The 27,081-nt window shown below is 27.1% G+C and overlaps 5 protein-coding genes and 2 long non-coding RNA genes across 8 annotated transcripts; 4 read left to right on the top strand and 3 right to left on the bottom strand.

The window, feature by feature from the left end:
* Positions 1 to 12,994: 12,994 nt before the first annotated feature.
* LOC127290733 (aldo-keto reductase family 1 member B1-like) lies at positions 12,995 to 15,179 on the top strand. The gene is made up of 5 exons (XM_051319505.1): positions 12,995 to 13,222; positions 13,892 to 14,374; positions 14,437 to 14,643; positions 14,753 to 14,901; positions 15,006 to 15,179. Exons 1-5 carry the CDS (start codon positions 13,148 to 13,150, stop codon positions 15,046 to 15,048), a joined length of 957 nt encoding a protein of 318 aa, XP_051175462.1. The 5' UTR covers positions 12,995 to 13,147; the 3' UTR covers positions 15,049 to 15,179.
* Positions 15,180 to 15,314: 135 nt separating this feature from the next.
* On the top strand, positions 15,315 to 17,692 carry LOC127290734 (aldo-keto reductase family 1 member B1-like). The gene is made up of 5 exons (XM_051319506.1): positions 15,315 to 15,542; positions 16,159 to 16,444; positions 16,848 to 17,248; positions 17,336 to 17,484; positions 17,577 to 17,692. Exons 1-5 carry the CDS (start codon positions 15,471 to 15,473, stop codon positions 17,617 to 17,619), a joined length of 951 nt encoding a protein of 316 aa, XP_051175463.1. The 5' UTR covers positions 15,315 to 15,470; the 3' UTR covers positions 17,620 to 17,692.
* Positions 17,625 to 20,018, bottom strand: LOC127290739 (probable E3 ubiquitin-protein ligase bre1). Its single transcript, XM_051319511.1, has 6 exons — positions 19,869 to 20,018; positions 19,706 to 19,744; positions 19,091 to 19,413; positions 18,508 to 18,942; positions 18,089 to 18,425; positions 17,625 to 17,978 (listed from the first exon to the last, which is right to left on the bottom strand). Exons 1-6 carry the CDS (start codon positions 19,888 to 19,890, stop codon positions 17,761 to 17,763), a joined length of 1,374 nt encoding a protein of 457 aa, XP_051175468.1. The 5' UTR covers positions 19,891 to 20,018; the 3' UTR covers positions 17,625 to 17,760.
* Positions 20,019 to 20,372: 354 nt separating this feature from the next.
* LOC127290740 (uncharacterized) lies at positions 20,373 to 21,646 on the top strand. The gene is made up of 3 exons (XR_007844469.1): positions 20,373 to 20,655; positions 20,742 to 21,034; positions 21,301 to 21,646. It is a non-coding gene; the product is annotated as an uncharacterized LOC127290740 (long non-coding RNA).
* On the bottom strand, positions 20,941 to 25,139 carry LOC127290741 (uncharacterized). Of its 2 annotated transcripts, none has more exons than XR_007844471.1 (3): positions 25,005 to 25,139; positions 21,454 to 21,540; positions 20,941 to 21,044 (listed from the first exon to the last, which is right to left on the bottom strand). It is a non-coding gene; the product is annotated as an uncharacterized LOC127290741 (long non-coding RNA). The 2 variants fall into 2 exon arrangements; XR_007844470.1 differs by lacking the exon at positions 25,005 to 25,139 and adding an exon at positions 21,633 to 21,705.
* On the top strand, positions 22,708 to 25,875 carry LOC127290730 (cytochrome P450 4C1-like). The gene is made up of 9 exons (XM_051319500.1): positions 22,708 to 23,086; positions 23,443 to 23,555; positions 23,752 to 23,842; positions 23,959 to 24,153; positions 24,270 to 24,339; positions 24,504 to 24,706; positions 24,792 to 24,904; positions 25,028 to 25,265; positions 25,340 to 25,875. The coding sequence occupies exons 1-9, from the start codon at positions 22,915 to 22,917 to the stop codon at positions 25,675 to 25,677; spliced, it is 1,533 nt and encodes a 510-aa protein (XP_051175457.1). The 5' UTR covers positions 22,708 to 22,914; the 3' UTR covers positions 25,678 to 25,875.
* LOC127290735 (39S ribosomal protein L43, mitochondrial) lies at positions 25,797 to 26,911 on the bottom strand. Its single transcript, XM_051319507.1, has 4 exons — positions 26,736 to 26,911; positions 26,461 to 26,567; positions 26,180 to 26,385; positions 25,797 to 25,981 (listed from the first exon to the last, which is right to left on the bottom strand). The coding sequence occupies exons 1-4, from the start codon at positions 26,870 to 26,872 to the stop codon at positions 25,859 to 25,861; spliced, it is 573 nt and encodes a 190-aa protein (XP_051175464.1). The 5' UTR covers positions 26,873 to 26,911; the 3' UTR covers positions 25,797 to 25,858.
* Positions 26,912 to 27,081: the final 170 nt, after the last annotated feature.

The raw sequence follows: 27,081 nt of genomic DNA, 5'->3' as shown, positions 1-27,081 counted from the left end.
ATATAAGAGAGTGTTTTCATTTACGACACTGTTCCCTTTTCATTGTGAAAACGAGTACCTCTCTCACTCTCTCGCATAGTCATAAATATCAATTTTTATGGCCTGAGAGGGGCAGTCATCGATTGCGTCCTGTAAGGGGAAGTTGCATACCCCCACTCTACCCGCCGGGCCATAAACACGGAGCTCGAGGGACGCATGCACCGCGGGGGGCCTAAGCGACGTTCTCGGGCCTAATGACATTTTCTATTTATGGCCCTTAATGAGTTTTTCCAAAAAAAATAAAAAAATTTTAAATATTAACAATTTTTAATTTTTTTTAACATATTCTTATTCCTCGTAATTTCACGATTACGAGCATATGTTGTTCGAATTAAAAATGTTAATATTAAAAATGTTTATAATTATTATTAAATAATATTACATTTAATTGTTTCTTAATTTAATTATACTGTTTAAAAAACAGTATAAATTAACAAACATTTTCCTTCACACTTACAGGCTTAGGACTGGCAGCATTTCACTTATTCGTGAAGGCTGGCGTGTTTAAAAAATGTGTGTTTATTTATACAAAACAGAAAATCAGAACTTTTAAAAAATTTGCTTGTAAGCCAGTATAATATAAAAGCTTTGAAAGCTTTATTAAAATATATTTGGTTTTATTTAATACATATTTGACTTGTAATGAATGTAAATTTTTATAATAATATAGAGGCCAGTCCTAAGCCTGCGAGTGTGAAGGGAAAATGTTTGTTAATTTATACTGTTTGTTAAACAGTATAATTAAATTAAGAAACAATTAAATGTAATATTATTTAATAATAATTATAAACATTTTTAATATTAACATTTTTAATTCGAACAACATATGCTCGTAATCGTGAAATTACGAGGAATAAGAATATGTTAAAAAAAATTAAAAATTGTTAATATTTAAAATTTTTTTATTTTTTTTGGAAAAACTCATTAAGGGCCATAAATAGAAAATGTCATTAGGCCCGAGAACGTCGCTTAGGCCCCCCGCGGTGCATGCGTCCCTCGAGCTCCGTGTTTATGGCCCGGCGGGTAGAGTGGGGGTATGCAACTTCCCCTTACAGGACGCAATCGATGATCGCCCCCTGAGAGAGGATGAGAGGAGAGCGCGCAGCTCTTCTTCACTCCTGTTGAGAGTAGGGACAATGTCAATAACTGCCAAAGCAATACGAACGAACCAAAAAGGAGAGGTATACGTGCGTATAATTTAACTTACATGCCGTCAGTTCTGAAATGAGGTAATAAACAAGCCATGAACTGTAAACGGAGACGTTTTTCCATTGTAATATGGCCATAAGGCAAACTGCAAAAGAGAGGCGCGCTCAAATCACTAAAACTTTGCGCGAGAGAAAGTGATTCGAGACACAGAAGATCCTAAAATCGTCGCAGGCACACGAAAAAAATGACAATTCAAAAAAATTTCAAGAAATTTTTATTTAACCAAATTTTTTTTAAGAGAAAATTATTTTAACCAATTGTTTATTTTGACTAAAACTCCAATTTTTTTTTTATTAAAAATCGTTATATCTGAAGGAAAGTATTTTAAAAATAATTTTTTGCTTAATTTGAAAGTGAAAATAACCAATATTTGCATCTTATAAATATTATAATATGAGTAAATAAATCTGAAATATCAGATAATATAATTTAGAACATTTGTGACGAAAAAATGAAAAAAAGGATCAATAATAGAAAAACGAGATAAATCCACAAAATGAGAAAAATGAAAAAAGTTTACAAACAACAAAAATTAAAAAAGAAAAAAACGAGAAAGAATTCACTAAAATCTAATAAAGTTTAATATAAAAAATTAAAAATGGAAATTTCCAGAATTCATAACTTTTAATAAATCAGAGCATTTAAATATAATTGTATTTTTCTTTTCTTATGAAGTTTACGTCAGGAAAAATGATACAAGGAAACTCTAAAGAGATTCTATTCAAGAAAATCATGTGCATCGCACGCAATCTAAAACCTAATTGACAAGTCAAGTGTGCCTAACTTTATAAACCAGTGATTTTTTTTTATTCACGCGCAGAATATGTGAAAATTCATATAAATATTTTTTTTTACTATTTTCAAGATTACAATTTAAAAATTTTTATTTACTTTTTTTAACCAATATTTGCTTTTACTTTTAAATGCCCCTAAATTCTATAGGTTTAAATACACTTTAAATCCATTTTCCATTCTACGAATTTGAAAATATTCTCCCATGAGAAAAACTATTGAAATAATTTCAAGTAAAAATGTAACAATAGACCGAGCAGTAAATATATTATTTGTAAAATTTTTCCAAAGATATATCTTTTACACAATATCCTGAAAAGTGGAACTAATATCCTCATTTTCCGTCTGTTGGAAAAATTAAGAGTTCCGTGTCCAGGTTGGGAAAAAGATTTCCCAAATAGTAAACATAAACTAGCCTTTTCGTAAAATCGGAACTTTTTTTTCATAACAACGTGTAAATTGAGAACAGAAGCAAAAATTTTATAGTTTTCGTGCCGGACCTGTTTTTACGCATAAACCCCCCTCGAGAAAATCGTTCAATGCCGATAATCCTGATTTATTGCTGTATACACTACTCTCAACTGTCATGGTGCGCACCTAATGCGTTGATAATGTTACAATGCGGCAGAGCAACAGGTAGGATATTTTCCTCAAACAATCTCTAAACCTTTTGTCGTGCAACAAGCGCAGCAGGGGTAAAATGGGCCTCATCTCTCTCTCTAACTCAAATATTGTTCCAACAATATTTATTTTTCTTAAAAGAGAGGGAGAGGAAGTCACGAATCACGACATCATGCCCGGCACGCGCTGCCACGCTTACAAACTGTTGTAAAATAGACATTACATCAAGTAGTCCCTTAACTCACCCGGTCAACTTTCACACAGGAAATAGAATTTACAAGCCCTATTATAACACAACTCGATGCTAAGTTCTAAAAACGTTGACATAAATTTGTCTCACTAATTTGTCACCTGAATTTACGATCTTTTTTTATATAAAGAAGAATACAAAAAAAAAATAAAAAGAAGCGAAATTTTTCTCTCAACTCTACGGAGGACGTTACCAAAAATTTTCCAATGAAAAGAAAATTTCTTTTTAAGAGTAGAAACTAAATACATACAAAACCTATATTTTATACAGAAAAAATTCATTGGACAATATTTTAAAAGTGAAAATTTTCCGATAGAAATAATCGATAAATAAAAAAGCGGCAAAAGAGAGTAAAAAAAAATATTGCAAGAAGTAAAACTTCTGAGATTAAATCTCTGCAATATAAATTTTATCCAAAGAAATTGTTGAATGTATAAAATAGAATATAAATGTCTGGAATTTTCTTTTTTGACTTTTTAAGAACTTAGGTCGTAAAAAGTGATAAATTTCGATAATAAAAAATATTTCTAGTAAAAAAAATGGAGGTAAAGAGAGTTCTTCAAGAAGAAAAGAGGAGAGGGGGATTTTATCCGGCATTTCCTTGTTCTTTATTTTCCAAGTTCGTGTGGTGGTATTATATTACAAAATCTGTAACTCGATACATATATATCAGCAAAACAACAACCTGACTTTAAAAAAAAAAGACATATGGCAGGCCTGCAACTTTCCCGGTTTTAAAATGATTATATTAGGCCGTTCACATCGGTAGGGCCTGGACTGACAGATAATAGTTGATGGAAAGTATTGATTATATATATGTACAGATAACTTCACGGATGTTGCTCACACCATAAAGTTGGAAAATAAAGATCAAGTGTTATATTCCCATCGAGTTCTAATAAATAAACCCTATCTTTGATCAACATCACGATTTTTGGATAAATGTATGTCGAATTATACTGACACCAATCAAAAATTAACTTGACTAAACTGGAATATTTTAAATATTTGAAACAAAAATTAAGTTACTTAAAAATATTAAATTATATTAAAAATAATAATTTAAAACTTGATTTTTTTTTTTAAAGAGAAGTTTTTAAAAAGAATATATTTGGCACAAATTTTAAAATTAAATCGCGACCAATTTATAATTAAAAAGCTCAACGATTTTAATTATGATTAATTATTGTTACATAATTGCAATTCCCTTTGAGAGATTAAAAAGCAATCTGCATACGAAATTAATGTGAGTGAATTAAAGTTATTCACTTTTTAGCTTCTATATCGTTATCGGCACGGCATGTATGATAATTTTACGTATAATAATGTGCACTTTATCTCTCAACCACTACTATAATTATAATCGCACGTATTATAAACGAATATTATATATATATAAAAACATATACAGAGCTGCAAGTTAAGAAAGCAGTGCAACAATTTCTAAAAGTATTTTTTACTTCATCAAATCAATAATAATTATTGTTTATTATTTTGTCTTTCTTAAATAATCTACTATACTTTAATAAATATAACATTTAAGTTTATATTGAAAATACCCATTTATAGAATTTCAAACTTATTTCAAGATACTTTCCATTTACATTCATGAAAATATATTGTTATTAAACTCGAGTTTTCATTTCTTTTTTATCATAAATAATTGACATTTACTAATTACAATTTTATTTTATAAAATATATTTATAAAATTTCTATAAAAACAAAGTGGTTATTTCATAAATATTATTTTATATATAAAATAAATATATTTATAAATTTAATAATATTATAAAATAAATTTGCAGTTGAAATTAATAGGATTATAATTATTATCAATTAAATATTAATTAAATAATAAGAAAAAGAATTTAAAAAATCATTTTTAAAATTAAAAGTACAAAAAATATATAAATTACAATTTTCTTACTTGGTCAAAAGATTCTAAATTCCTCCCACCCCCTCTTAAATTCTAAATACGAAAAGTGTTTTTAAATCGTCTTTCAATTAATAGATTCATTAAATTTGTAATTCTAGATGGGAATATCATCATTGTTATAAACGCTGAATCATCGATTCACTAACGTGTTTTAGATATTTTATAATTGAGAAATTAAAAGTATATAATGAATTATTTAACTAACAATCTGTGGAATAATAATGATTTACATAAAATTTAACCGAAAACTATTTAATAAATTAATTTATTATTCCCCATTCAATAATAATTTTTTTTTCCTTTTTTTCCAATGTATACACATAGAGTATAAATCATCAAATTATATAATTATTATTCAGCGAGTAAAAGAAATTGGGGTCAAACAAAAACATCGAGAGAAATAGAATTAATACCAAAGGTAAGTTTCACAAAAATGAAAATTGGGTCAAATGAAGACTGATAAGGATGCAAAAATTCCGTGAAAAAAAAATCAGACAGGGATAATGAACAGAATAAATAAAAAATTTAACTAAAAATTATCATAAAAAAAAGGAAAAGTATTAAAATTCTTATATTTTTATAAAATAAAATTTAAACGAACGAAAAAATTCTCGAATAGTAATTGGAAGAATTAACAACAGAAGAAAGTAATTTTGTTTTCCATTAAAGTTTACATCAATTTGCCAGTGGAGATAGAGATCAACAATTGTCTCCGCAAAACTGATATACACTAGTTAAGGAGATGCCATAAAAGACAGGTGTCTCAATAAGGGTTAATAACAACGATGTCTGTTTTTTATATGGTCCACAGGTTACGTAATGTTTGCGACAGATGTCACTGAGTATCCGGTGAAATGCAAAAAAAGAGAGAAAATAAAAAAAAAGGGAGAGAATTTTTCTGATACGAATCGCACAAATTACTAATCTACATCGTAACATTTGAGACTGCAATAATTAACAAGTAAAGATGATGACTACAATGACAGATGCCCCGGGTCAACAACATGCGTGTACGTTCGCAAAAGAAAGAAGACAAAGAAAATAAAAAAAAGAAGAGTAAAAACCGGGGAGAAAAAATTAAAGCATTGCAGACTCCAAATATAATTAGAGCAAGTGACGAGAAAAAAAAATTATTTTCAATTCAAACAATTAATTTGTTAATTATTTGTCAGTTAAATAATTTTATTTAACAATAGTTAAATTATTAATTAATAATTGAACAAAATTTGTCATAATTTACTAATTACTAATCATTTTTCATAATAATTAATAAATAATTTTGCTCTATGTTAAAAATTTTTTAAGTTTCAAATTATAAGAAAAATGGAAATTAAAAAAAAATATTTTTTAACTAGAATCCAATTACTTTTTAAGTATATAGTCACTAATGTAAATCAAAATTATATTTAAACCTCTATTAGAGAGTAAAATTTTCTAATTTCTAAAACCGTTATTTACATTGTATTAAGTTATTTCCATAACGATTTTATAAATTTTAATTGTCTTTTAAACGTAAAAACTGCATTTTTAGACTTATATTACATTCATTATTAATTACATATACTAATGTAATTATTATTAATTAATTAAAAATGATTAATTGTAATTGTAACAATAAAAAAATGAATGTCTAATTTAATAATTTAACAAAGAAAATCAAATGATAATAAAACTAACCAATGCGAAATTTTAGAAAGGGATAAAAGTGTGTTTTGTGTGTTCGATATATTTGTTGCTTCACTTTGGTTATACCTTTTCAATCGCCTAATAAATTGAAACGTTCCAATTTCTTAATACACCCTAGGCTCATAACCTATTAATTTAGCTTGCATAATTACATTTAGTTGCGAAAAGAAATAGAGATATAGACCTTCGCAGCCTCCTCGCGATTAATTATGTTAATTCTCCCGAGATATATATAAATAAAAAAAAATAAGAGGAAAAATTCGCATTTTAATTATTTTTTTAATTGCTAATGACTATTGCAGGTATATAGGTACTAATGAATATAATTAAGGGTATTAAATACAATATTTAATTATTGGAGAATGTTTTGTTTGTAAGATTTGAAGTTCCACGCGCACATATATATATTGTAGTTATGTTCGCGTGCTTTAAAAAGAAGCATATATACCTAATACATCTCTATATATAATCGAGAGATATTTTTAACGATGAATCAATATAAAGAAGTGGTCGTTTCGATGAACTTAAATCATGTTGAGAAAGAAGTGCAAGAACCTCGACATAATTTGGTACTCGGGAGGAAATATATTCAGTGCCAGGGAGTTTTAAAATATATAGCAAAGAATCAGCAACAGTAAATTAATCAAATTTTACTATTTCTTTAGGGAGGGGGGAGGGCGGAAAACATTTTTTAATATCGTCGAAAATTTTCTTGCAAGAGTTTTTTCCAATAATTTTCGTAAACAGTATCTTACCTGATACTCTGAAAATAATTTACAAAAATAAAAATGGAAATTATAAATATAGAGCAAATTTTTTATAAAAAAATATTTATAGAAAAAACTTATTTAAAGTAACAAAAAAAAGAATTATTAAAAAAAAAGATTAAAGAACCAATTGAAATGTATCTACATTGTAAATTTCCATTTTTTTTTACGTATATTGAATTTAATAATTATCAGAAACAGGGAAAACAAGTGTTATAGCAGTGCAGCTTTTAGCGTTAGTGAAGCAAATAAAAAAAATTTTTGCGAAAGATTGAAAAAAATAAGGCATCAAACGAAAAAATATTAAAATTTAATACGAAAAAATGAGTTTCTAGTTTTTATTTGCCAGGAAGTTTCTAAGATTCTTTTCTCGAAGCTATATCCGCCTTACCTGTTCAAAAAATTAAAAAAAGGAGCAAAGCAAAGGTCCATATGTGTGTGTGTGTTTGTGTATGAGACTATCTATAGAATGAATCACGCTTTTGTGTTTAATTTTTAAATTCAATTTTGTGAAGCCAAATAGTATTAGAAATCATGGCTTCATGTTCTTCTAAAAACAAAAAACCTATATATATATATAAATTATTTTTATAAAAAATAATTTACAAAAAACTAACATAACATAAATCGAAAATTGAAACTATTCAAGAATGAGGAACAAAAGTTTTTAAATAGAAATAAGAAGTGTAAAAATAATTTAGCAAAAAACGAAATCACATTATTTTCAAAACTAAAATCATTGTATCATTGTTATGTTTTAATAAACAAAACCAACAGTATTTATGTGGTTTCTATAAAAATTTCTAAAAATACTCCGATTTATTTAAAAATATTAAAAACAATTTTAAAAAAATTAAATTTATTGCAAAAAAGGTAAAAACAAGCGAAAAGTTTTTTAAAAAAAGCAAGCCGGCATATACAGTAAGTGATCGGAGCCGACTCACTCACACTCGGTGGCTATCAAGAGAGGAGGAACAAGAGTGAGAGTAAACGAAATGAAAACGAGTGTGAGTAAGCCAGACGAGGCAGGGAGGCGAGGTGAGGGGAAACGAAAAGAAACCGAGAGGGCGAGAGTGACGGACGGCAAAGCAGACATGAGAGGAAGAAAGAGAGAATAAAAAAAAGACTTACAAACGGCTCTGCGAAAGCGAGACAGCAACATTAACATTTGAGAGGGAAGGAGTCGGGAGGTAAATCGGGTAAAGGGGCAAGCACAACGCGACAACAAAGAGTACCGAGTTGACTGTAGAGAATTATAGACCGTATTCGCCTCTCAACCACGAGGTACACCTTTTTCCATTCAAAATAAAGCAAAGCAAAAATAGAGGAAAAATATTATAATATAGAGGAAAAAAACAATATAAAAACTCACCAGAACTCTCGGCTCCGTTTACATCCACCACCAGCTCAAGTCGTTGTGTCTGTTGCACTCGGAGATGATTTTGCAACTCGAGATTTCCGGTACCATCGTTTGTCAAAATTGTTGATGTTGAATCGCTCGCACTTTCCAGGGTAGGAAGTCCAGCTTCCCCGGTCGCTGCCATTCGGTCCTCAAGCATTCCACCGGATTAGATTGAAACACAAATGCCAAGGCGGCAACACGTCGTCGTCGTCTTTTGCCACACGCGCGCACTTGGCAAAAAACACCTACGCGAATTTTCGTGGTTAGGAACACCCCTGTCTATTATTCGCGCAATAACTTGAGAGAGCCCTTTCTCCTTTTTACTCTCTCCTTATCCCACGCACTATTTTTTTTTCTCTCTCTCTCTCTCTCCTGTCTTCACTCTTTTCTGTTCTTTCAATCCTTTCTCTGTCCTCCACACTCTCTCTGTCCCTCTCTTGCTCGCGCGCCCCGTCCTCTCGCGAGGGTCACGAAACTGTCACCTCGACGTCAGACGGATATCCGTCCCGTGGTATATGTATATGACATCGCACAATCACCACGCGACCCCCGTGTCGATTGTCGTTGGGCCAGGAGAAAAAAAATCGAACGTTAGACAAATGTAGGTCTGTAGGCCATCTTACACAGGACGGACACTCCCTTAGTTCCTCAATATGCCGTCGCGGCGCATTAAACACCAGGCGCGTCACACATGTTCTTTGTGCCACCGACCGCTTCTCATAATGACACTTTTCCTTTTCAAATAATAGCTATATCAAAACAAGATTTTCGTCCATCTGTTCAATATCCAAACAAGGGGATCATTATACTCATTTAGATAAAACTGTCACTTGACTTATTACAGGCATTTAAAGAATTTCTATATCAATTTCAGAGTATAGAAAAAGTTTTAAACCAAAATCTCCCCAAAGATAAATTCATTTAATTATATCCATTTTATATATAAATTAATATTTTAAATAAAAAATTTCGCACACTAAAAATTTACTTCACATTTTATTTTTGCGAAAATTTTATATATTGCTACGTTAACAATATGTATTTCTTCTCAACTTATAAATAAATGCAAAATAAAATAAAAACTGTTTCCGAGCTAAATGCATTTCATTTTTTTTCGGCTATTTTAATTGCCTGATGATTCATAAACAGGTTCCAAAAGGTCAATTATTTACAAAGTCTAGAGACATTTTTTTTTGTTTTGAATTAACGAAATTTAATTAACGCCTCGATAGGACAGACAATCGAATAAAAAATTCCAATTAAGAGACAAAATTTGGCAAAATTAATTCTTTAGATAATAAATCTCGAAAGCTATTTTAAAAAACTTTCACTTTTTCGTTCCTCAAAATAAACTACCGGTTCTAATTAAAAGAAGCTCTCTCTCTCTTTCTCTGACGCTTCGCGAGTAATAAATTATAAATGCAAACAAAAAGAAAAGAATATTTATCCAAGCTTTCATGAAAAATACACATTTACGGATAGCTTTAATCAAGTTTAATGAAATAATAAGATGAAAAGAAAGAGAAAGGAAGAGAGAGTGATGGCGCGCGTCTTTTTTTCCACCTAACAATGAAATCACGGTGGGTTCCGTGAATTTGAGGTTACGTTACTGATTAACCTGTATGCCACGAAATGTCACAAAAAGACGCAATTCATGCGGATTTTTCCACTTATTTCCATATACCTGAGAAGACGTTGATATCAAATCACAATATATTCTTCAGGGAGATGTTAATTGTTTAAAATAAAGTTTGTCTAAGCAGGAAAACTCGCTTTTCTTCTCATCCATGCCATACCGGCGACACAAAAGAAATTGATATTCTTAAGTAGGTCACATGCCTCAACGTCTGTCAAACTGACTATCAAGCTTTTTTCTATCACACGTTGCATAATTTGATGTAAATGAGTCAAATAGACATAACTGAATTGAAAAAAAACACCTTCGTTTTTAACGTAAAACGATGCAACAACAATCGGCAAAACTAGCCATAACTGTGCTTGTTGTCTATAGCTATCAGTTTGCATTTTCATTCAAAATGGCGCCAAATTCAAATTAGTTGTAAAATACTGTTGAGAGTTTTTTTTAAAACGGGAATTAAAAATAATGAAGTAAAAATCAAGCTAATTTAATATAATTTGACCGTAATATTTAAATAAAAATTGGAAACACTAATATTTTGATAAATGGCGCTAAATTTAAATTTGTGAATTTTAAATCTGATGTACAATTTCTTTTTAGAATTTAATTTCGTGGTAGAATCACAAATATATTTTTATACTATTAATTATATTACATTTTTAATACAATTCAAAATTATATTCAAATATAATGCGTTACTTAATTTAATTCACAATCAGACTCTTGAATGCATTCATGATGTAAAATTCGGGCTTTTTTTTGTCCAAGTCGATTAAAAAACCTTCTTCTTTAATCATTTTTTAATTAAATATAATAGTAATAATATTTATTATTATTATTATTATTATAAAAATATTTTAATACTTATTGTTTTAAATAATATTTTATAGAAAACATTATTCTTCTGTGTCCATAAATTTGAAATAAATTATCTCAGCAGCTGATGGTATTTTGCAAATTTAAAAATTTGTTTTTATTGAAAAGTTTTCAACCTCCTTAAAAAATTGACGTGAAAATAATATCTTTTTGAATTTAAACAGGATTTTTGATGTTAATTCCAACCTTAACGAGCACCTATAAATTTTTGTAACAAATAATTAATGTATACATAAAAAATGAATGAAAAAGAATAATCGTAACCTGCACACGAAACAGCAAAAATAATTTTGTTTGTTTCAAAGTAATTTTGTAAATTTGGTGATAATATAAATACCTTTCTTCCTGGAGTGAGACCAGTAAATTAACAATAAGTCATTGTGAATACTTTTCGTACTTTGGGATGAGGACCAGAACCCCCCATGGTGTTTTCTTTGACAGGACAAGATACCTGCTCGACAATCATATTTTATTACTGTCGTCATTATAGTTTTCCTAATATTCTTGAATTATTCTCAGTTTCTTTTTTAATTAATTTAGTTATCTTGATGCCGAATTATTTTATTACTTATTATTTAAAAAACAAATATTTATGTTAACTAATTTAGAAAAATAAAATTTTATAATTAAAAACATAAATAAGATAAATATATTTACCGTAGCATTGTTTAATTTATCTATTTAATAGTTAAGTGAGCGTTTCGCTAATTCCCATAAGGATTTTACCAAGTTAATCATAAAGAACAATGCTTAAATTTATATCTCTTCCTTTTGGAAAATTTTCTCCTCATAATGTATGTTTCCTGTTCCGGGATATTTAAGAGGAAATCCATTAATTCTGAAAGATAGAATAATATTAAAAATTCAAATTTGATCTAAATTTTAACAGATATGTAATTTTAATTAATAGTGGATTAAAAAGATATTTTAAAATTATGTTTAAATAGGACAGGTGATTTATAACATAAGAAAAATTTAAAATTTAAAAATATTTTTTGTTGATGCATTGAAATATGCCAAATTGTTTAGAAATTATAGACAAAAGCGGTAAAAAAATTATCAACTTATTTTTGTCTCATATCATTTCCTTATCTGTTTATTTTTGCTACAAGTAATGAACTTTAAGCTTATCATCACTATTTTGTTGACTCGTCTGTTTAAAAATTCTATAATATTGATAAACATACAAAACCATTCTTATAGTAATTGTACAAATTAAATAAATTCCTGTCCCCAGAGACTTTTATATAATTATATTATATAATAATAACTAAATTTCGATTAAGTACCTAAAACAATTAATTTAACTATCTAAAATTAAAACAATTTAAAAAAATATGTGACTTGCGAATAATAATCTGTTGAACAAGAAAAAATAAGAATATTTAATTTTTTGGAGCAACACGTTAAATATGTATAATAAAATTCCATTTATAATTAATTAATTATAACAGAGCGTGTAATTATTATAAAAACAAAATAAATCAAGAAAAAATTGTATTTTTACTAGATTACCTTAGTTTTTAATTGTTACACGATGCTTCCGTGTTTGGAGTTTGTATATTAATTTTAACTGAAATACTTTTTCTTAAACTGCAGTGGAATTTTCCGATATTATATATTACATGTATATAAAATACACATAATAAAGTAATAAACAAACAACAAACTAATAGAGAGGTTATGTTTCATTCATGTTTTTTTTGTGCCCATGTTTTTAAAAAGAGTTTTACATTTGACATGCGTGTTATAAATGTTATCAAAGCGCAGGCGCTTAAAAATTTCTAGAGAAGTTAAAAGAATGAATTTTTTTTCAATTTAAGTCAGTTGACTTTTATTACCGGCGTCATAAATCGAGCATTTATAAAACATTTCCGATAGTAAAGCAATTTTTTACCAAAGAAAATAATATCTTTTTCATTTTAAAAATGTCTTTGAAAGTGCCCAACGTTAAATTGAATAATGGAAACGAAGTTCCGATTTTTGGGTTAGGAACTTGGAAGGTAAAATTAAATATCTATTAATTTAATTTTTGGAATTAATAATCATACTTGCTTAATTGCGTATTTGTTCTAAAACTCTTTAACTAGATTTTAATTGATAAGAGAAGAGGAAATTTATGTAACCTAACCTCAAAATTCTAGAATATTCTGCACTCGTTATCTACAAACATTGTAAAAAGAAAGATAAAAATAAATTTTGTAATAGATAATTTGAGTATAATTTAACTCTTTTTAATTGAACTTTTGGTTTAAATTTCGTTTATCAAAATATTTCAAATTAATTAATAGTGAGTTGTCTTTTTTTTTTATAAACAAGCGTATATAATAATTACTGATTAGATTTTATTTTATTGTGAATTTATTTAACAGTAGGTAAAATAAAATTATTTAATTTAATTAATTAATTGTTATTATTATTATTATTATTATTATTACCCTTAATTATAATTATGCTTTAGAAATTTTTATTTTAATCCGGTATTTTAAAATAAATCATTTTAAAAATCATAATTGTAAGCTATAAACTTCTATGTTGGTTAATCATTTACTGATTAGAATTCCTTAATGATTCACATTAATTAAAAACGGTCTTTATATACAATGAATGAATAAAGCCTTTATATTTTCCGCAATTAAGTTGAATCATGTTGGAATAATTTATTTTTTCAGTCCAAGCCTGGAGAAGTTACTCAAGCTGTGAAGGACGCAATTGATATTGGTTATCGACACATTGATTGTGCTCACGTTTATGGAAATGAAAAGGAAGTAGGAGAAGCTATAAAGGCAAAAATTGCGGAAGGAGTTGTGAAAAGGGAAGACCTCTTCATTACAAGTAAATTATGGAATACTTACCATAAACCAGAACTTGTTGAGACAGCTATCAAGAAAACCCTTTCCGATCTTAATTTAAATTATTTGGATCTGTATCTAATTCACTGGCCATTCGCTTATAAAGATGGTCCCGATAATTTTCCACAAACTGCTGAGGGAAAACCATTCATTGATGATTCCGTCGATTATCTCGATACCTGGAAAGCTATGGAAGCTGTTTTTGAAAAGAAATTGACAAAAAATATCGGAGTTAGTAACTTTAACTCTGAACAAATTGAAAAATTGTTAAAGAACTGTAAAGTTAAACCAGTTACAAATCAGGTAATTTAATTTTTTTAATGATTTTTTTAAATATATAATTTTATTATATAAATAATTTCTAGATTGAATGTCATCCATACCTGGTTCAGAGGAAGTTGTCAGATTTTTGCAAAGCAAAAGGAATCATTATTACGGCTTACTCTCCACTGGGAAGTCCAGATCGTCCTTGGGCGAAGCCAGATGATCCAAAACTCATGGAGGATAAAAAATTACTGGAAATTGCAAAAAAATACAATAAATCTCCGGCACAAGTTCTAATACGCTATCAGGTATATTCTTTTTTCAAAAACCACATAGAAAAGTATTTAAATTAATTTATAATTATTAGTTGATTAAATAAATTATTGATTGATTAAATAAATTTTTAATTAATTTCAGATTGATCGTGGACATATTGTTATTCCCAAATCAGTGACAAAGTCTCGCATTGCAGAAAATAGTCAAGTGTTTGATTTCAAATTGAATGATGATGATATCGCTTTCATTGATACATTCGAATGCAACGGTAGAATTTGTCCCATGTTTGGGTAAGAGAGAAAATTATTATAATTATTTAAATTTTATAATTTTATGTAATAATTTTTTAATATTTCAAATAATTTTTTAAACATAATCTATACTTTATTTTCAGTTGTGAAAATGGAAAGCACTATCCGTTCAATATTCCATTCTAGGCATCGATTTTTTTTGTATATAACTTTTGAACTTGGTAATTTTGCACAGAAGAAATTTTTAAGTATTTTTCACGCTGCTTTGTAGTACTTAGAGATTTAAATAAGAATAAATAAATAAATTTGATTAAATATTTGATAATAATTTCAATTATTTTTTTAATAATAATGATTAATTATAATTAATAACGTAATTGTTTTTGCGATAAAAAACCAGTTGAAATTAATTTTTTAATTGACTTGATATCAAAGTCACTAAAGAAATCGACGAAGAAAAAAAATTATATCTCCATATACTATAGAGTATAAAGCATCAGAAAATACCGACAGTGTAACACAGGCAACGCCCGATTGCACGTGAGCTATAATCTTAAAGTTTTCAAGTATTTAAATTTTTAACATTTTCAGTAATATTAATACTTAAAATGTCGAAACCGGTAATGGTGAAATTTAATAATGGAAATGAAGCACCGATTTTGGGTCTTGGAACATGGAAAGTAAGAATAAAAGTCGTTTTTAAACAAAAATATATAAAATCAAATGGTATAAAAAATATTATTATTTTTATGTAATTTAAAATAAATTTTTAAAAAATTTCAATTCGCCACTTTTTGCAAATTTGTAAAATGAAAAAAAAGATAAATTTTTAAATAATTAATAAATATTTCAATTAAGGGCGTGTTCAACAGGTTGACATAACCTCAAACTAAAGAAATAACGAAGAAATTAATCAAATTATTTAAAATTTACATAATTTAATACTTATACTACTTAATAATTAATTTACTAACTTGTATTAAATTTTAATTATCTAATTTTTTTTAAAAAAGAGACTAAAATATTTGACACTTTATATTTGTAACTTTAAATAAATAATAATTAAGTATAAATTAATAATCACTGTTAAATTAAATAATTTTTGATCAATATGTAAAATTAAATAATTAAATTTTAAAGTAAATATTAATTTTCTTTTAACCGAGAAAACTGTTTTAATTAATTAAATACACGTTTTCAAATTATGTATTTAGTTTGAATTTACATGCCATAGTGTCAACACGTCCTTAAACTGTAAAATTATCATGACAGTAATTAATGTAAATTAAAACTAAGTCAAAGGCAAATGAAGGTATTGAAGCTATCAAAAATGCAATCGATGTTGGATACAGACATATCGATTGTTCTCCAGTTTACGAAAATGAAACTGATGTTGGCAAAGCTTTGAGTTCAAAGATCAGCGAAGGAATTATCAAACGCGATGATGTTTTTATCACTTCAAAACTCTGGTGTACCAAACACAAACCGGAACTTGTTGAACCGGCTTTGAGAAAAACTCTTAATGATCTCGGTCTCAATTACTTGGATTTATATTTAATTCATTGGCCAATGGCTTTTCAAGGTGAAAATTGTTTTTTTCACTTCCATAATTCATGACTAATTCTATATAATTGACTTTTTTCACATATTTAAAACATTGTTATTGTTCGACAAATAGTAACAACGGAGATAAAGATATTTACTTAATCATCGTGACTTGTCGTTTTTACAACTTCCCTTAATGATCAATCGACACAATTTAACAATAACATTTAAATTACATTCATAAATTAAATTTTGATTTCAATTAATTAAATTAAATTTAAGGCTTTTATTTTATTATTTTAATATTCAAGGTTTTAGCTTTGTATCTTTACAATTAAGTAATAAAAGAAAAGGAAATTTAAGAAAATTTCACGTTTAAACTTAAAAATTTTTGTGTAATAAAATAATTGAGCGAACTTACGATTTTTCTTCATACGCAGAAGGAGAAGTACCATTTCCCTCAGATGAAAATGGATTGTCAATCGATAGCGATGTAGATTATGTAGACACATGGAAGGCAATGGAGAAATGCGTCGAGAAGGGATTGGTAAAAAATATTGGTGTCAGCAATTTCAATTCAAAGCAAATCGAAAGGGTTTTGGCAATTTGTAAAATAAAACCAGTAACCAATCAAGTTGAATGTCATCCTTATCTTCCTCAAGTGAAATTATCCGAATTCTGTAAGTCCAAAGGTATTGTTATAACGGCATACAGTCCTTTTGGTTCACCCGATAGACCTTGGGCGAAACCTGATGATCCAGAACCTCTGAAAGATGAAAGAATTAAAAAAATCGCTGATAAATACAATAAATCACCAGCACAAATTCTTCTTCGTTATCAGGTACATTTTTTAAACTAATAATAATAAATAATACTTTATCGAGATTCTTTATCAATAATGAAACTGGAAAAATAATAATTTTCTAAGGTTCAAAGAGGCCATATCGTCATTCCTAAGTCTATTAGCAAACAACGTATGCAGCAAAACTTATCAATTTTCGATTTTGAATTAACGAAGAACGATATTCAGGAAATTCATACGTTTGACAAAAAAATGAGAGTTTGTAGTATGGCCATGTAAGTAAACAAATTTTTTATACTTTAATTCTATATCTTAAAAAAATTTCAAAAAAAGAAAATTATTTTTTAAATATAAAAAATTATTTCAGGTCTGTGAAAAATAAACACTATCCATTCAATGAGGAATTCTAATAAAATTTAAGAGAACGTTTAGAATGTATTTTGTGTACTTATCACTGATGAATAAAATTTATGTTTCAACTCATTACCAAAAATAAAATTACATCCTTAATTAATTAAATTAATTAATAAAAATTTCTTGAATATGGGAAATTATTTTTTTCGTAAGCAACTTCCAAGTATGTCATCGTCATTGCATCCACAGTCGCATTCGCGAAATTCATCGTCACTATTACTTTCGTCACGATTTCGGAAATCTTGATCCTTCAATCCAGGATTATAATTACTTTTTGATTCAACGCCACAATTAAAAGGACTTTTGGAATTGTCACGAGCACATTTTCCTTTGCACGAACATCGGCAACTTCGACCTTTAAAATTTGCCATCTTTCTTAATTTTTTTTTGTATTACTCAAAAATAATTTTTTAAAAATTAATTTTAATTTGTTAATATATAATAATAGATTCAAATGATTTTTACCAGAAATTCCAGATTGGCAAAGTGGATTGTCAGAGCAAAGTTTGTTTCCTCCAGAATTTTTTGGAGAACATCCGTGACGGGAGTCGGCAGAATAGCGACAAGATTTTTTCTTTAAACTCGAGCTTTTCGGGAGATGAACGCAACACGATTGTGGGGAATAATTAATTTGTGTCTTTCCACAAAAACGATTATTTCGATTATTTTCTGTCCAAGAAGTCCATTGCTGCTTGTTTGAAATCATATCATTATCATCATTATTTTCTTCCTGATTTTCTTCTAAAGATGAATTTTTTTCATTTTTTGAATGAGCTATTCCACTTTGATTTTCCAATTTCACCTAGAACAATTTAAATTAAAATTATATTAAAAAGTATTATAAGCAACTTTTAATATTGATTAAAATATAAATAAATATTTACAAGTTTTTCACTTTTCTCCATGATTTTCTTCTTCATTTGATGCATATTATACTTAAGAGTTTGATAGGTGCATCGCCACTTCTTATCGTTCATCTCAAGTTCCTTGAGTCTTCTAACCATATGCGATCCACCGAGAGAATTTTGAAAATCTTTCGATGTCAAAAGTAATTCCATTTGTTGTCTGTACGCCATTTCTTTTTCTTCCAATTGTTTTATGCAGCATTTGAAACTTCTTTCTTCTTCTCCTAATTGTCGAATTCGACTCAGGCAAATTAAATCCTCAGAATGAATCGAGTGTAAACTTAAAGTGGTCTCGGCGGCAACTTCTTTTTCCAATTTTTTCAATTCATTATTCATCTCATTGTTTGACAACTCGAGAGATTCCAGCTCCATTCCCTTCTCTTCCAAATCCACATCTGCCACTATTATCTTTTCCTGAAAATTTAATATTATTTCGTGTAAATTAAAATTAAAATTTATTTAATTTTAATATTTTTTTAAAAGAATTACTTAAATTTTTCGGAATAAGAAGCAGATATGGTAAAATAAATGCAATTACGTCGGAAATTCAAGCAGGGCGTACGTGCAACTCTTCTATCTCTTGATTAATATCCTGAACGTTCTTCTTGAGATTCTGCAAGAGATTTTCCGTGGGATCGAGATCAGGTGAAAATGTGTTGATAATCTCTCGAATTTTACAAAATGAAGCGTCTTTGCATTTTTGTCCCGACATCCACATATTAAATGCCATCAAGGCCGGAATTGATCTCTCCATTGTTGAAACTTTATCTTTTAAATAACGTTGACGTTCTGCCAAATCGACACGTCTTCCCTCAATCTTGTTAACCGCGTCCTCTAATTTTGACGAACATCCCTCACCAGTAATTTTTACATTTGACTTGTAATCTAGAAAATTTTCAACAACTCTATTATTGTTAATTCATTCATTAATTACATATCAATTAATAAAGCAATCTTAATTATTATTTTTTTATCTTAGTAAGTAATTAATTAATTAATTAACATGACAAGAATAATTATTATTAATTTTTAATTGAATACAATTTTTCTTAGATAGTGTTAAATAATAATTACTACTGTTATCTTAATTAGAAATTAAAATTACGTTCATTACATTAAAGCAAACATTGTCAAAGGAATTGTATTATAATAAAAAATAAAATATGTGAAAACTTACTTGAACATGGAAAAGGTTCAAAAGTTGGTTCACTGTGTTCTGCAAAAATAAAAAAATTAATACAAAACCTTATAAAAAGAATAATAAACATAAAATATATAATATATAAGAATAATTTTTATAAATGATCTTAAATCACGAAAATCAATTTAAAAAAATTTACTGTGACAATGTGTGTCTGCCATGATTCTTTTTTTTTACTGAACCAGTAAAAAATACATAAAAATTTTAATTTCGAAAATACTTGAACTTTTTTTAAAATTTTATTATTTTCTATTTTTTTAATTTATTTTGATGTTTCCAAGAAGCTTGAGATTTGGTATTCTTTTGTTTAAAAATCAAGTGAAGTTTGCAATTAATAGAAAATTTTAATTTTTTTTTTATTATTTTTAACTGTATTTTAGATACTAATATTAATTTTAAAAAATTTAATGTTTTTTTGTAATTTTTTTACTTATTAAATATTAATATTAATTCAATTATAACATTTTTTTAAAAAATAATTTCGAAGTAAATATTGTTTAATTTGCATATTTATTCATAAACAATTATTTCTTTGTTTATTTTCTAATGGCTTTCAGTTATTCTTTTAAATTAATTAACTAATCATCATGAATTTGCGAGATATATTGATATAATTTTTCATTTCAAACAACAAAGTTCAATTTTCAAATTGACTTCTACAGCATTCACATTGAGAAAACATTCCATTTGATGATTCTTTTATTTTTCTGATTCTTTATTGGTTTACGGAATTAAATTGTCAGAATTGACAGCTTTTTATGACAATTTTTAAATAAAGGAAAAAATGTCGATTAAAAAATTGACTGGAGAGAAATAATTTTTAAAACAACAATAAAAATTTATCAATGACGCTAAAAAAAATCTCAAATTTAAAATCTGGAGCTTAAAACTGTGAAAAATGGTTTTACGTGTCAAAATATTTCAAAGTAAGTTGACTTTAAAAAAAAAATATATTTTTTTTAATAATGATAAAATTTCGTTTGAAAATAAAAAAAATATATATTTTTTTTAGGATCGGAAAAATTGAAGAAACATCTTTGGTTCAACCAGGAAGTGATAGTTTCATTGATGATTCCAGTTCACTTCTAACTACAACTTTAACTTTTCAAGAAAGTCTTGAAAGTGGGCTAATTAATGTTGATCAATCAAAGGATATTTTTGAAAAAATAAAATTTAGGAATAATAATACCAGAAGTCGAGTTTATAGATACCGTAAAAAAAAATCCTTTATCGATGGAAATTTTAGTGTTCCTGCCGGAGTTAATTCTTATCATGTAGCTTCTTCCAATGCCAGAAAATTTGCAGGTTACTTTATCTGTATTTTTTTAAAAAAAGTATTGTTCTATTTTTCTTTATCTTCATAACTATTTTTACACTTATTTATTTTTTATTTTTTGTTTCCTTATATTTTTGTTTTTATCTTTATTTATATTTAATTATATGTTTTAATTTTTATTTGATAAATTTATTCATTATTTACTTAATTACTCGTTACTCATTATTTATTTATGTATTATTTTTTAAATAGATAATTCATGTTTTCTTTCTATATAAATTTATTTATTTATTAGGTCCTCCTCGACTAATCTTTATTTGGCCTCAAAAAGCGAAGCGTAGTAAATTATTAAGAATTCTCGGACCTTTGATGCACGGAATTTTAATTAGTTTAATGTTCATGGATTCCATTCATCTATGGCCAGGAGAATTTTTGCCAAAATCTTTACCTTCAATAGTTCCAATTCCAAAACCTCCGATTAAATGTAATGTAATTGAACCTCGATGGTTTGACAAGGATTAATTTACTTTGAAATCTGAAACAAATAAAAAAATTAATATTTTTTTTTAATGAAACTAAATTATTGTGAAAAAACTAAAAATAAATATTGTTATAACTATTAATAACATTTTTCAAATGTACACTTAATATTTATAATTACTACAAATAGATTTGACAATAAATCTAGATTTAAAAAAATTGTTTATCATTATAAAAATTTTAAAATGTGACTAAATTTTAAAATATTTTTTTGAATAGGTAATAGAAGTTCTATTCTTTTCTAATACAGAATAACATTACTGATAAACGGATCTAAATGACTCGGCAATATTTTTCATTGTGTGTACTCTGTTGAAATCTATCACATAAAGCAGTAATGTATTCAAAATTACTATCAATGTTTTTACAATGTTTTTTTATCAATGTACAAATTTTGATAACCAATAGGTTATCAAAATTTGGCATTCAATTTCTTGTAAATTTTTTTACACACTTAATTTACTTTAGTTTTTAAAATTAAAAATTTTTTTATTAATATTTTTATTTACTATTCTACTATATTCTAAATATTAAAAATTCTATACATTATAAATACTTTGGAATATCTACAAAATAAGGAAGTAAAATTCAATTTCGTTCGATTATCACCATTGTGGAAATGTCAAGCAACAATTTATTACTTAAGACAATAATTAAGTATATAGTAGAAATAAATGTGGTTGTTGGAAAAATTTAACTACCGGAATACATAGTATATAAGCTGGATAATTTCACTAGTAAATAATAAGAATCCTCAAGTATATTTAAATTGCAATTTTTGTGAATTTTACTATTGTCGAAATTAAACCATGATCGTTGTTCTAAAAAATTCAACAATATATCCCGTGTAAAAAAGTATAATTAAGGAATTATAATCTATAAGTAATTAAATAAAAAATAAATTTGACGTACAATTAATTAACATTGATTTTAAAAAGTAAATAAATAAAAATAAAAAAATAACTTTCATTTATAAGGAAATATATTAAAAATATCTTCATAACAGTAATGATATTATTGTGATAAGTATATATTTAGACTAAATGTTTCTTTATGATTACAATTTACAAAAATATTTTTTAATGACAATGCAATACAACCTCCCTTCTTTAACGACATTGATACGTCAGTGTTCATACTTATAAGATATAATCATAGAGAACAAACCAGTTTTCTTCATTCCTGTATATGAACCCGTACATATATCAACATTAATCATTGACTTCAAGAAAATCTGGATCCACTTATAATAAAAACTATGTAATAAAATTTATCAACATAAACAAAAATCCTCGGTGGTGAAAAAAAAAAAAATTTTTTTATGAATTCTTATTTAATTGAATATTAAAATTAATTTTTTTTAAATAAAATGACAACGTTTATGGTGTTTATAACGACAGTGATTGTCATAGCATTAATGAGAATTCTCATCCAGGTGTTTAAGTTTTTCAAGTTTTGTACGGATATTAATAAACTTCCTGGTCCAGCTAGATATCCTTTACCGACAGTTTCTCTTCAAATCAAAAAAATTAAGCATGAAGGTAAACAAAATTAATTGATTAATAAATAATTAATTAATAATTAACAATTCTTGAAACTATAATAAGTAAATTTACATGTGGTTTTGCTTTTCCTACACAGGTATTATATTACATAATAAGATGGGAAGAGAACGATAATTTCACATCTTATTATTTAAGTACGTTCTCCAGCTATTCATGTTGAAATTTTAAACTTTTAACATAATCCCACGTAAAAGTGGAAATTTGAACCTGAATAACTCAATTTTTAGCCTTTATTTAATTTTAAAAAATAATTAATTAATTTAACTATAACAATAAAGCGAATTTCGAATTTAAATAAAATTGACAAATTATTGATTGTTTCTCTTAAATAGATCGTTTCAAATGGTTTAGCAATTTGATTGCGAAATATAGAAAAGGATTCATGATGAATATTTTACATCTCAATGAAGCTATAATTCACATATACAATCCTCGGCACATGGAGGTAAAATAAATTTTTTAATGTTAAATTTTCAACTTTCTATTTCCACATGTAGGGATAATTAAGAATAATAATTAAATATTTAATATCTAATTAATAATCGAACAATAAAAGTAAATGTGAAAAATAAAGTATAAAATTAAATTATTGAACAATTGTTTCTCATGAAATGAATATGTTTTAATTGTTTTTCTTAAAGATCATTTTCCCGAGTACAGAAAATATAAAAAAATCCTTTTTCTACGACAATCTCAATATCTGGTTAGGTCAAGGTCTTCTCACTTCTTCTGGTAAAAATACTGTATTGTTTTCAATTTATAAATTTATAAATTCAATTTAACGAATATTTAAAAAATCAATATTTTGAGAACTTTAAAAATTCGAAATTCTTTTTTCAAATATATAGGACAAACATGGTTTCATCAGAGAAAATTAATTACGCCAGCATTTCATTTTGGAGTAGTTGAGCAATTTGCTGAGGTCATGTCAGAAAAATCGAAAATATTAACGGAAATAATTGACGAGACACTTCGCGAGAATCCAGGAAAGCCAATTGATATTTTCAAACTCATTATCAGATGTGCTCTTGACATTATTTGTGGTATTTAATAATTGCAACCATTACTGATTAATTTACGATCCGCGTAAATGATATAAACCACATTAACAATAAACGTCATTTAATTTTTGTAAATTGATATTTTTATGTATTTTTAGAAACGGCAATGGGAGTGGATATGAACGTACAAAGAAAATATGATACCGATTATATGAACGCGCTTCATAAGTATATAATCTAATTAATATATTAATTTATTATGCATAGTTTCTTAATAATACAATATTATTTAATATCGATAATTGATTAATTAATTATAATTACTTTATAATTAAAAACTTAATCTGTAAATAATTACAAATTTAATGCACTATTTATCATATTTATTGCAGAGTCGCTGTGACATCTGTCGATAGAGTGAATTCTCCATGGTTAAAATGGGATTGGATTTTTTATCGAACAAAACAAGGCAAAGAAGCAAAATCTGCATTCGAAACAATGATTGATTTCACAATGTCTATTATCAAGAAGAAAAAATTAGCCCGATTATCAAAAATTAATGAAAAGATCAACGAAATAGATTTAGACGAATTCGGTAAATAAAAGAAAAATAAATTATTTAAAAATTACATTAATTTAATTAACCAAATAAATAAATTTAAATGCTGTTGAATTTCTAGGTAAACGAAAAAGGAAAGCCTTTTTGGATCTTTTATTAGACGTTAATGAGAATGAAAAAGTTCCTATGACCGAAGTTGAAATAAGAGAGCAAGTGGACACGTTTATGTTTGCTGTGAGTCTTTTAATTTAAAGAACTTTCGGAAAAAATATTTAATTATCGATATTAAATAATTACTTAATTAATTAAAATAATTAATTATTAATAAGCATACCTGTTAATATTTTCCTTAAAAAGGGCCACGATACCACGGCCGCTGCAATAAACTGGGCGATATTCAATCTTGGTAATAATCCCGAAGTTCAAGAGAAAATACATCAGGAATTAGATGGACATTTCGGTAATTCTCAGGGACCAATCACCTTAAAGGATGTTGCAGAACTCAAGTGTCTCGATCGGGTTGTCAAAGAAACTCTTCGAATGCATCCATCTGTACCTCAAATTTCACGACGATTGACCCAAGATATTGTCCTAGGTAAAATTACAAAAATTAATTATTATAAATCATTACAATTTATTGAATGGTAATAAATAAATTATTTTTTTTAGATGGATACAAAATTCCCAAAGGATGCAATGTTTCAATGGCAATTTACCAATTGCATCATAATCCCGAAGTTTGGCCGGATCCAGAAAAATTCGATCCAGACAGATTTTTGCCAGAAAATTCTCGAGGTCGTCATCCGTACGCCTATGTTCCATTTAGCGCTGGACCAAGAAACTGCATTGGACAAAAATTCGCCGTAGCCGAACAGAAAATTGTTCTCACATCAATTTTAAGAAAATGGCGAGTTAAAAGTGCAAGAACACCCCAAGAAATGAAACTAATCTCTAGTTTTATTTTAAGACCCCACGACGGAAACCCAGTGTACTTCATTCCAAAATGAATTAGTTTTTATTTATTTTATTTCAAAAATGTTTAAAAAAAAACTGCTTTTTAAATATTATACCTAAATCTTTTAGTAAATTAGGAAATTAGAAACTTAAAATCTTAAACTTTGTAAAATATTTTACAAGTATTTTATTTAACGAATTTACGAAATTTTTGTATAAAGACTAAATTAAAATTTACACATTAGAATCAACACTACTTTCTGATTCCTTAGATTCAGATAATTTTTGAGCTTTGAACAATTCGATAAGTTTCTCTGTTGCTGTCTGCTCGAGTTTTATAGCTGCTCCCAATTCAGTCTATAAATGAAAAAAACGTTACATTTAACGTAATAATTTAAGGATCTATTCATCCTTTAGCAGGCAACTTTTTTTTTTAGAAAACTAACTAAAATTAATTTTGTCTTCTCTTATTATTCAAAATCGAGTCAATCGGCTTAAAATAGTCTTAATATTAAAAAATAAAGAAAAATTTAATAAAAAAAAGGGTGAACTTACATCAGGATATATTGCCAAATTAAGAGCAGGATCTCTGAATGTGAATGGAGTCCATGGTCCTTGAATCGAAGGAAAATCTGTATGCCAAAGTCTTCGTAATCTTTTTTCCGCACCATCGTGGGTTTCTGTTGTTAAAAGTTCCATCCATTTTATGACTTCTTCTCGATGAAAATTTCTACAACCAACCCAGTGTCTGCTTCCATCGACTGTAAAATAAATAATCATAAAAGTAAACAGAATTTTTAATGAAAATTAAATTAATTTTCAGTAATTTAACTTACGATATTCTGCAACTATAACAGGAGAACGATGTCTCCTTGGTTTCAGGTAAACGACAGTTCCTGAATTATTTCTTGCATAATCAAGCAAATCGTGTTCTACAAAATCTCTGAAAAATTATTTAATGCCATTCCATTTAAAAGAAGTAGAAAAATTATATTTATAAAATAACAAAGCAAAAAAAAAAGGATACCGAATATAAAAAACCGATAGATTGGTTTTTTAAATTTTGAGGTTAGATACATCAAAATAAATCAAACATTATGTATATATTTACCGCATGCCACGACTTGATCCATTATTTTTACAAAATTTTAGAGTCACTCTTTTTAACTGACACACATAGCGAGTAATTCCATTACCTAAATGACTTTTAATAAAGCCCGATTTCATATACAAATGTGAATTCGACATGTTTGCAAAGTTTGCAAAAATGTGACTAACCTAACCCAGACTGTAGTATTGCGCTTGCGTTTGATCAAAGACTTTCATTGGCTACTGCAAAATGGCGCTCTTCAAGAAGACAAACAAATTAATTAATATTTATTTAAAAATAAAAGTAATTAAAAATTATTAACTATGTAATTTCACTCTATAAAACAAATAATTAACCTATTGTGTTT

This window comes from Leptopilina boulardi, unplaced genomic scaffold (assembly GCF_019393585.1).
Source record: "Leptopilina boulardi isolate dan_hultmark-lab unplaced genomic scaffold, ZJU_Lbou_2.1 LbouV2_80, whole genome shotgun sequence".
Classification (NCBI taxonomy): Eukaryota; Metazoa; Arthropoda; class Insecta; order Hymenoptera; family Figitidae; genus Leptopilina; species Leptopilina boulardi.
This window is presented reverse-complemented; position numbering and strand designations above follow the sequence as displayed.

What these genes read in the sequence shown, in the direction of transcription:
- LOC127290733 (XM_051319505.1), top strand. Translation starts at nt 13,148, where the DNA reads ATGTCTTTGAAAGTGCCCAACGTTAAATTGAATAATGGAAACGAAGTT. An exon ending in TTGGGTTAGGAACTTGGAAG is followed by an intron (nt 13,223 to 13,891) that starts GTAAAATTAAAT and finishes TTATTTTTTCAG; the next exon opens with TCCAAGCCTGGAGAAGTTAC. An exon ending in TTAAACCAGTTACAAATCAG is followed by an intron (nt 14,375 to 14,436) that starts GTAATTTAATTT and finishes AATAATTTCTAG; the next exon opens with ATTGAATGTCATCCATACCT.
- LOC127290734 (XM_051319506.1), top strand. Translation starts at nt 15,471, where the DNA reads ATGTCGAAACCGGTAATGGTGAAATTTAATAATGGAAATGAAGCACCG. An exon ending in TGGGTCTTGGAACATGGAAA is followed by an intron (nt 15,543 to 16,158) that starts GTAAGAATAAAA and finishes ATTAAAACTAAG; the next exon opens with TCAAAGGCAAATGAAGGTAT. An exon ending in TTGGCCAATGGCTTTTCAAG is followed by an intron (nt 16,445 to 16,847) that starts GTGAAAATTGTT and finishes CTTCATACGCAG; the next exon opens with AAGGAGAAGTACCATTTCCC.
- LOC127290739 (XM_051319511.1), bottom strand. Translation starts at nt 19,890, where the DNA reads ATGGCAGACACACATTGTCACA. An exon ending in TGAACCTTTTCCATGTTCAA is followed by an intron (nt 19,414 to 19,705) that starts GTAAGTTTTCAC and finishes AAAATTTTCTAG; the next exon opens with ATTACAAGTCAAATGTAAAA. An exon ending in TTGCCAATCTGGAATTTCTG is followed by an intron (nt 17,979 to 18,088) that starts GTAAAAATCATT and finishes CAAATTTTAAAG; the next exon opens with GTCGAAGTTGCCGATGTTCG.
- LOC127290730 (XM_051319500.1), top strand. Translation starts at nt 22,915, where the DNA reads ATGACAACGTTTATGGTGTTTATAACGACAGTGATTGTCATAGCATTA. An exon ending in AGGTCTTCTCACTTCTTCTG is followed by an intron (nt 23,843 to 23,958) that starts GTAAAAATACTG and finishes TCAAATATATAG; the next exon opens with GACAAACATGGTTTCATCAG. An exon ending in TGCTCTTGACATTATTTGTG is followed by an intron (nt 24,154 to 24,269) that starts GTATTTAATAAT and finishes ATGTATTTTTAG; the next exon opens with AAACGGCAATGGGAGTGGAT.
- LOC127290735 (XM_051319507.1), bottom strand. Translation starts at nt 26,872, where the DNA reads ATGTCGAATTCACATTTGTATATGAAATCGGGCTTTATTAAAAGTCAT. An exon ending in GGATCAAGTCGTGGCATGCG is followed by an intron (nt 26,568 to 26,735) that starts GTAAATATATAC and finishes ATAATTTTTCAG; the next exon opens with AGATTTTGTAGAACACGATT. An exon ending in TGTTATAGTTGCAGAATATC is followed by an intron (nt 26,386 to 26,460) that starts GTAAGTTAAATT and finishes TTTATTTTACAG; the next exon opens with TCGATGGAAGCAGACACTGG.